Source organism: Setaria italica, chromosome IV (genome assembly GCF_000263155.2).
Source record: "Setaria italica strain Yugu1 chromosome IV, Setaria_italica_v2.0, whole genome shotgun sequence".
NCBI lineage: Eukaryota > Viridiplantae > Streptophyta > Magnoliopsida > Poales > Poaceae > Setaria > Setaria italica.
Genome location: NC_028453.1, coordinates 23,512,329 through 23,522,143, shown reverse-complemented (window position 1 = coordinate 23,522,143; position 9,815 = coordinate 23,512,329). Strand labels below are relative to the sequence as shown.

Here is a 9,815-nt window from a genome sequence, read left to right as displayed (position 1 = left end):
CCCGCAGGGAGCCCGCGACGGCGGCGACCCCGCAGGGGCGGCAGCCGTGCCCGTGGGAAAGCGGCCCAAGGAAGACCCCGAGGCGATTTGCGCCCAGGTAGAAGGAAGGGAGGGGAAGGAGGAGAGAGGAGGGGGAAGAGGGTCGCCGACCATGGCGCCGGCGGCGGCGCCGGCGGCGGCGGCCGGGTCACCAGGAACAGGAAACCCTAAAGCTAACTAATACCATATTAGAAGGTAATAGATAGATTATTGGGCTAACCCTAGAGGGTAGCTATATAGATGTCTTACACCGATGATGCACCGGGTTGGTTGTCATATAGAGAGCACTCACGTTGTCACAGTAGACAACAGTGGCCGAAGCAAGCGGAACATGAAGCTCTTGAAGAAGTTGGCGCAGCCAGCAACACTTTGCCGCAGCATGAGCCACAACCTGGTACTCCGCCTCAGCACTGGAACGAGACACCGTGGTTTGGCGAGACACCGTGGTTTGGCGCTTGGAGGACCAAGACACCAGATTATCGCCGAGGTAGACGCAGAAGCCGGAGGTGGAGCGTCGAGAGTCCGGGCAGCCAGCCCAGTCAGCGTCGAAGTAGGCAGTCAGAGATTGAACAGGGCCGGTGCCGATGTGAAGCCCGGAGGAGAGCGTGCCCTTCACATAGCGCAGGTTGGGCTTGATCAGGGCCATGTGGGGCTCGCGCGGGTCATGCATGAAGAGGCACACCTGCTAAACCGCATACGCCAGGTCAGGTCAAGTCAAAGTGAGGTACTGAAGAGCCCCAACAAGACTCCGATACTCAGAGCCGTCCTGGAGTTTGGCGCCGTCGTGTGCTGAAAGCTTGGCATGAGTGTCAACGGGAGTCGCTGTAGTGTGACACTCAGCCATGCCAGCACGCTGAAGAAGATCCAAGGTGTATGGTCGCCGAGATAGGAACAGGCCCTAGGAGGAACACATGACGGATGCCGAGGAAGTGGTGTCGATCGCCAAGATCCATTATGGCGAACTCGGAGTGCCCATGATGTGCCGAAGAAGAGTCGAGGACGAGGTGGTGAGGACTATGTCGTTGACGTAGAGTAGCAAGTAGGCGATGCTCGGCCCCTCTTTGGAGGCGACGAAGCCGAACTGTCGAAGGAAGGAGGCGAACCGCTGGTACCACGCCCTCAGGGCTTCCTTCAGTCCATACAAGGACTTCTGCAGGAGACAGACGTGATCTGGGTGGTAGGGTCGACGAAGCCGGGAGGTTGTTGGCAGTAGACAGTCTCTGTGAGGTGTCTGTGAAGAAACGCATTCTTCATGTCCAGCTGGTGGATCGGCCAGGCGCGAGAAGTGGCGATGCTGAGGACGGTCCGTATCGTCACCGGTTTGACAACCTGATTGAAGGTCTCGTCATAGTCGATGCCGTGGCGCTGGCAGAAGCCACGAACCACCCAGCGCGCCTTGTGCCGGGCGAGGGACCCATCGGCATGGAACTTATGCCGGAAGATCCACTTGCCCGACACGACATTAGCACCGGGCGGCCGCGGGACGAGGCGGCAGGTGTCGTTGTCGATGAGGGCCTGGAACTCATCGACCATGGCAGCACGCCAGTTGGCGTCAGCTAGAGCACTGCGGTAGTTCGCCGGAATTGAAGAGGGCGAAGAAATCGAGGCTGTCAGGTCCTGGTAGTGCACCCGCTCGATGGCTCCAGTCACAGACCGAGTGACAGGGCGCAGAGGAGCAGGAGGTGGCAACGAGGAGGGCACAGGAGGCGCCAGAGGTGCAGGTGCCAGGGGTGCCAGGGCCGAGGGCACCGTGGGCGCAGGGGCCGGCGCTAGAGGAGTGGGCACCGGGGGCGCCAGGGCCGCGGGCGTCGACGGTGCAGGAGGCGTCGGGGCCGCAGGTGGCCGCCGGATGTAGTGACGAGGTAGAGGTGCAACCAGCGGGCCGGGAGGCGTCGGGCGACGAGGAGGGCCCCCGACAGCGGGAGCAGGGACGGCGCCCAAGGGGGCCATGCTGGCGGAGCCGCCGGTGGGACCGACGAGCGAGGGAGAGGGCGGCGTCCCGCCCGCAGATAGAGCGGGGTACACGGTCGGTCTGCGTACCAGGATGGCGGGGTCGTCGTCAGTGAGTTCCTGCAAAACAATGGGTGAGGGCCGCGACTGTTCAACATTCGAGGACGGAGCGACCAAGGTGGGAGCAGGAGCATCAGAGGGGGTTGACAAAAGGAAGTAGAGCTATGACGGGTGAATGGGATGGTAGGAGAAGGGAAAAACGGACTCATCGAAGACAACATGGCGAGAGATGATGATTCAACAAGTGGACAAATCAAGGCAGCGGTACCCCTTGTGAGATGAGGGATAACCGAGGAAGACATAGGCTGTGGAGCGAGGAGCAAGCTTGTGGCGTGCCGTGGCTGAGAAGTTAGGGTAGCAAAGACAACCGAATAAATGCAAGTGAGAGTACTCGGGAGGCTGGGAATAGAGGAAGCGGTAGGGAATGTCATTCTGAATGGCAGAACAGGGGCGCCGGTTCAGAAGATAGGTGGTGGTGGCGAGCGCCTCGGCCCAGTACGGGGTGGCCATGGAGGCGTGAATAAGCAGGGTGCGACTCACGTTATTAAGGGTGCGGAGGATGCGCTCGGCTTTCCCATTTTGGGGAGAAGTATAGGGACACGAGAGGTGCAAGTGGATACCTGAAGAAGTCAAAAAAGATGTGAGAGTCTTATTGACAAACTCGGTCTCGTTGTCAGCCTGGACGCTTCGAATGGGAAGACTAAACTGCATATGAGCATAGGCGCAAAAGTCAGTGATGTGTGAGGTGACTTCAGACTTGTCAACTAGAGGAAACGTCCAACAAAAATGTGAGAAGTCGTCCAAAATGACTAGGTAGTAGCGATAACCAGAAACGCTAGCTACGGGAGGAAGTCCAAACATTATAGTGAACTAACTCAAAAGGAGCAGAACTGCGAGAGCTAGAATGTGAGAAAGGTAACCGCACATGTTTCCCTAACTGACATGAATGACATAAGAGTATGACCGTCTTTATTACAAGCAATAGATGAAGTCCGTCTAAGTGTAGCGATGGCGGCAGGACCAGGATGACCAAGACAGAGATGCCACAAATTGGAGGAGATGGTGAGGCCGGCATGGGATGCTGCAAAGCTGGCTGCTGGAGGCATGGTGTAAAGATCGTCGACGCTATTGCAGCCAAGGATCACGCGTCTAGTCGGAAAATCCTTGACAGAAAAACCAAAAGCGTCAAACTCTATAGTGCAATTATTGTCCTTAGTAAACTAAGGAACATAAATCAGATTATGAATTAAAGATGGGACAACAAGGACATTGTTAAGACGAAAGTGGGAGGTGGGGTGGTGAGGGTGGAGTTGCCACGACACGTGAGGGGAAGGGTGTGACCATTACCGATAGTAATGGAGGAGTGAGAGGGAGGAAGGCGGGAAAGAAAAATACCATCCGAAGACGACATGTGGCCGAAGGCACCTGAGTCAACGACCTAGCCGCCATTCTGCAGCGCCATCTGGTTCAAGGCGACACCAAACCCGCTTGGTCCCAGATTGTCACTTGAGTGGGCACCTGAACGAGGGCGTAGGCGGCATGGCCTTGCAGCGGGGGGCCGAGGAGACCAGGGGCGCCGACGTGCCAGCCCCCACCACCCTGACCGCCGGCCTGCTGGAAGCCCGGAGCGCCGTAGGAGCCAGCCTTCGGATTGAAGCAGAACCACGGGCCGGTGGGCCGTGGGGGCTAGCCACCGCCCTTCTTATGCTGCCACTTCTTGCCTCCGCCACCGGCGCGGCCGCCGCTGTCGCCGCCAATCTGGACAGAACCAGACGACACAGACGACAGGCGACACCCGCCTGTACAGCCAGAGGATGAAGACAACAAAGAGTTCCCGACAAGGAGGGCGGTGGAGTTAGAGATCTTCTCCTCGTTGGCGAGGTGAAGTTCCTTCAGGGCGAGCATGTCCCGCGCCTGTGCGGAGGAGAGGGTGGCCATGGTGCGCGGGACAAGAGGTGCAACGGAGGGGGTGGTGGCGGCGCAGCAGGAGGGGCGCCACCCTAGGGTTTCGTGCGGGATGGGAGGGAGGCGCGAGGGAGAGGAGAGGAGGCCCACGATCTAATCTCGTGATACCATGTAGAGAAGTAGATGGGAAACACCACACACCCTAATGAGGGGGGGTGACCTCTATATATATGTGGCCAATATAGCTTGGAGTACAAGAAATACATCAAGTGTACAAGGAAAGGATAAATACATCCTAATATACACATATACTTCCTAATACATACATCTATTGAATCAGGATATGTGGCCAAGAAAAGTTCGCCAGCAGCCAATACACCCAGCAATAACAGTAGCAGAAGGCACGAGACAGGAGCAGGTGTTTTATCTTCTGGGTCCGCCTCTGCTATTGATTCCTAAGTTTAATGGTTGTACCACCAGGCCAACCAGTTAAAACACTTCAAATGCACTGATTTAATGTGTACAATGCCAGAACAAAAACTTGGTAGGATGGCCGTTGGAGTTGGTTTCCACCTGGCAGACCTAAGGTCAACTCGCTCCCACTTCTTTTCTCCATATTTCCTGTAGAACAGTGTGTCTCAGACTCCCGGTACTTGGTCGTGAGTCTGGGACAACTTTTGGGGCCTCAGAGGGGAGTTTGGGCCAGCATTTGACCCATATGTATGGCTTGATGGCTGTTTCTGCATATTTCTCAATTGCTCTATTTTTGTTTTTTTCCTGTTGCTGTTTCCATATTTGCAAGCCACTGGTTTCAGGTCAGATTTTGTATTGTGACTATTTATTTTCTGATTTTCTCAGAACATGCAGGTGAGCTGCATATCATTTCATTAAGAAGAAATGTTATAATACGAGGATTGGGGCTTGGAGTCCCTCATCCCCACGCACACTTGGAAAATAAACTAGAGAGGATCTTCGTACTTGCTGATAAAACACGACACGATCACCCACTAACAGGACTAAGCGCCTGTGGTGAGCGACCGTACAAGTAGTTCGCAGAGCCCCGAACTCTCATTTGCTACTACCTGTAAAACCAACATGATACTCAGGCTTGCCCATTAAACACACAATGATTTCGATGTGCCCAAATTTCAGGTACAGCACTCAATAGTGGAAATTCAATATTAGTGGCTTTATGTTTTACTAACACGTAGCCCAAAACCCTCAAGTCAATTTGAAATAGAGCCAGTTGTTGGACAGGACCGAAAAGGGATTGACTGCCTCATCATCTTGGGAGCTTGGACAATTTGGAAGTATCAAAATTGATGCCTATTTGATGGTGCCTGCCTCCCCTAGTTTAGCTGAACGTTTGTCCCTTGCTGGGAGGTGTTATATTTCTGGGGTTTGGCCGGGGCTAGAGGCATCTTATTTTTCCTTGCCCGTGGGCTAGACAGCGGTGAGTAGGAGTCCTTTCCCCTTGGTTAGGTCGAGGTTGTTCAGCGCTTTCAAGGGCACGCATGTATTCAAACTTCTAATGGTGTGTGTGGGTTTTTGTTTGTAGGGCCTTTTTCTTCTTCTTAATATAATGATATGCAGCCCTCCTACATGTTCAAGAAAAAAATGGAAATAAAGTAAAAAATCCTGAATTCTTACTTTAATACCATGTGACAATTCAGGGAAACTTTTCCATCTCAGTGCAGATTGAAACCCTAAACCAGGGTCATGATGTCTTATATTCGTACATAGGACTAACTGGGATAAAGGATCAAATCAACAAGAAATAAGAAAACAATGAAAAGCTGAGAAGTAGAGGAAACTCATAATGCCCTTACTCTGGCTCCTCACCTTGTTGCTTTGGTTATTCGAGGAAAAAAAAAGACCCTTATTGCTCTGGTTGCTAAGAGAGCAATCAATCAGAGGACAGTTGCATATGGACTTAATAACTGCTGATGAATTGCTGACATCAAAGGAGCCATGAGTGTCCAAGTAATTGAAGAACACTTGGTGTGGGATCTGATGGAATATGGGGTTCTACAACATGACATCCAGGACCATAATACTTGGAAGATAACTAGATCAGGGTCTTATTCCTGCAAGTCAGCTTATAAAGCTTTCTTTGTGGGCACGGTCAGGTTTGTGCTGTGGAAACAGATTTGGATGATGTGGGTACCGCTGCCTTTCAAATTTTTCATGTGGTTGGCCCTTCCTAATCGATGTTGAATGGCTGACAGCCTGACAGGTTAGTGAGGCAAGGTCTTCCACAGCCTCTTCACTGTCCTCTGTGTGATCAAGTGGACGAGACCATGCAGCACCGTCTTATTTCGTCCATGGTTTCCCGGCAAGTTAGGTTCATCATTCTCCAGCAGGCCAGGCTTGAGCTGTTATCACCTTCCCCTGATCCAGTAAGCCTCCCTTGTTGGTGGAGTCAATCGCTGAAACAGGTGGACAAGCAACTGAAGGCCCTAACTCTCTGATCATTCTTGTTCCTTGGTGTCATGTGCATGGATGCACATCTGGTGCAGCCAGCCGGCGGCAGGGGCCCAGCTGCTGGCGCAAGGAGCAATTCAGCAACAACCTTGTCTCTAGTTGTTAGGTCTATCTGCTACTTAGTTAGCTACTAGATCTATTTGTTGGTCTTATTTCCTATCCGCTAATATGGGCTATAAAAGGAGGCCGTGTATCCATTAGTTGGGAAGCAAGAAGAAGAAACCAATCTAGTCCCATTCCCCACTTCATCACCCCAATCTAAGCAGCCAACATTGCTTGGCTATCCTCCTGGTGGTACTTACCCCATTGATGAACTAAGGTTTATCGCACTTGGGTCCTTTGGAACCGTCGCAAGGATCATGTCTCCCATGCTGCCTCTCCGGATGTAAATAGGGCTGTATTGGTAGTTGAGGAAGGATGCACATTGTCGCCTTAGTTTTTTTTCTTAAAATCCCAGTTGAATAGTTTCTAAAATCTGTAGTGCAAATGTTGTCAAGTATGTTAGGGCGTGATTGATTACGGTATATGCACGGGCCAGGCTGTTCGCCAGAATCAGGCTGAGCATAACCAGGACGTGGGCGTGCAGACAGGCTTGATTGGTTTGCCTGTTTCACTTGGGCCAGGCTGCACTGCAAAGCTGAGAACTTGGTCCCTAGATGCGTGAGCTGCAGCACACGAGCCAGGCCCGCAAGAAACGAGTTTCGTTTCTGTTTCAGCAGAGCCAGGCCGCAAGGCACCTCTTGCATCTGTTTAGCCAGACCCACCTCCTTTCCCAGGCAACCAAACATCCAGACGATGACTCCCGTGAGCCTGGTTGGGCCATATGTACCCAACCAATTACGCCCATAGGGGCCGGTGTTGTACTTGTTACTTCTTTAAAAAGTGATACGCAGCTTTCCTGCATATTCGAGGAAAAAATGCCCTTCCTCTAATTCAGTAATTCTCTTCCCTGATTGGAGGGAATCAAAGACACGAAATCACCTTTGACCAAGCACATTGTCAATTAGAGGAGATATTGCCCAATAGCTAAAGCCATAAGAACATGGACAGTTCGTACATTTCCATGTTAGTACTATGTCACATCATTCAGTGTTGGTGTCAAGCTTTCAGCTATGCCCAACTCAACTTTGTTCTTGGAACATGAAATTGACATGTAAACCTACTACCTAAGGTGAAGTAGCCCTGCAAGTATTTGAAAGTTCTCAATTTTCTGTGGATGCAGGGTGGGATGTCTCAACACCAAACTTGATTGCATTCAGAACAAAACAGATAAAGTGTAAGTAAGACTTTATATTGGTTTGTGTCTTTATTGGTGTTTTGACGATTCCACTGAATATTTTCCTGAGAAAAGAAGGAACAGCTTAATATTTCCCTCCTGGAATATATTATATAGCATATAGATTACCATCAACCTGTTTTAAGGATTATTGCAGGCTATTTCAAGCACTCAGGAACCTGGTTTTCATTGATGTTTGCCACCTTTTTCATATACAAGATATCCACAGACCTTCCTCTTCTTCAGAAAGGAATGCAGTATTGCATGTTTAGGGAGGGAATAAACCTGAATTATGCTACTGCAGGAGTAGAGGCTAATGATCATCCCAGATTCACAGTACTACATGCTTAACTAGGGAGTAATAATGCATCAGTACATGAATCAGCTGGCGTTAAGATGGATGCACCTGCATGTATGGGTGCGAGTAGGACACTCAGAACAGGTCGTGATAGATGCAGTAATTTTAGCCAATGCATGGAGCATTACACTGGCAAGACTCTGTTCGTTTCTCTATTCTATAATTTGGAGTTGTTTCTCGGTTCTAATTGATCCTAAGAGATTAGGAACTGTTTGTAAAGAGATCAGGAAACACCTGTACCAAAGGTAATACAACTACTAACTATGCGAAGCCTCCACCTTATGCCAGGAACTATATTCCTCGTTAGACACGAGTACAAAACAGTCGAATAGCTAGTCTGAAAATTCCTCAGCACAGCGAAAAGTCCTGCTAAATTGGCATTTCGCACGATAAGGCAACTAAAGCGTTCCAAAAGAGTTGCCCCTAACAATTACCAGACCATCACGCAGCACATCAAAATTCACAAGCAAAATCAGATATTAATCGGAGATCGCATAAGACGGAAGAGGTGGCGAAAGGACACAGCCGGATAGGATGCAGCGCATATACCTTGTCGCTGCCGATGAGCTCCAGGAGGCGGTGGACCCACGCGTCGACGGCGGCTTCCCACTCCTCGAGGACCCCCGGGTCCGCGCGGCCCGCACTGGGCTCCGCGAGGAGGCCGTGCGAGCAGACCGCGTCGGCCGCGTAGGCCAGGTCGGCGGGGCGCCGCGGCGGGGACCGGCCGGGGACCGGGAGCGGGAGGCAGTCGTCCAGCAGCGAGCGGAGGAGGCGCGGGCGCAGCCGGAGGTCGTGCATCCCCGCGAGGGCGACCCCTCCCCCCGCGCCCGCGTCCGCGGCGGCGCACGCCATCGGGGAGGTGAGGTGCCGTGAGAATTGGGGGGCGAGGAGTGCCTGAGTGGGGAGTAGCCGTTGCCAGCTGCCCGCGGGGTTTGTTCGAGCCGTGAGGACACCACAGCAGTGTCGCGGTGTCTGCGCGTCGCGCCGCTCGAAACGCATGCCGCCGCTCGTGCTCTGCTTTTTGGGGAGCCACCAGCCTTGTGTCATCAACGGATCGCACTGCTCTCGTGATAACATTGTGACCTGGCCCCGTTTGCAAAGACTAGAGTTCGGGCGCTAATTTTCTGACGAAATTTTCTTCTGCGCGTCGCGCCGCTCGAAGCGCATGCCGCCGCTCGTGCTCTGCTTGTTGGGGAGCCACCAGCCTTGTGTCATCAACGGATCGCACTGCTCGTGATAACATTGTGACCTGGCCCCGTTTGCAAAGACTAGAGTTCGGCGCTAATTTTCTGACAAAATTTTCATCAAAAGAATTCATATTTATGTATTAGTATCAAGAGTGTGATATATCTTAGGCCCCGTTTGGGTCCAAGGAATTGGAATCTATTTAATGGAGTAGGCTAATTTATGTTGGAATGTGGCATTCCACAACTTTCCAAAGTTTAGATATAAGCCTATCTTAAATTCATGGGGTGGAAGATGGAAATTGATTCTATAGATTATGGTTATTAGAATGGAATTCAATTCTTATAGCACGCTCTTAGACTCGCTTCTCTATAGTAGAAGTGCAGCATACAAGTATCTCTCCCATATCACCAACTATAATATACAACTATATTCCACATACAATTATATTAGCTTAATTAATTTGTGTCTAAATTATAATTATTAGGATGGAATTCAATTCCAATGATCCAAACGGGGCCTTAGGGAAAAAAATTACTGGTAGGCAGCTACATGCGC

The 9,815-nt window shown here is 51.4% G+C and overlaps 1 protein-coding gene across 5 annotated transcripts in view; it reads right to left on the bottom strand.

Moving 5' to 3' along the window:
* LOC101761096 (proline-, glutamic acid- and leucine-rich protein 1) overlaps window positions 1–9,102 on the bottom strand; it is a 25,360-nt gene extending 16,258 nt beyond the window's left edge. For 2 of the 5 annotated variants that reach the window (XR_002677296.1, XR_002677297.1), the window contains exon 1: window positions 8,622–9,102. Coding sequence is in view for 3 of the 5 variants with exons in the window: in XM_022825766.1 (XP_022681501.1) it covers window positions 8,622–9,071 (450 nt within the window). In the remaining 2 variants the exon portion in view is untranslated. The remainder of the gene's footprint in view (window positions 1–8,621) is intronic. The other 3 variants (XM_022825766.1, XM_022825767.1, XM_022825768.1) reach the window with 2 other exon arrangements.
* Window positions 9,103–9,815: the final 713 nt, after the last annotated feature.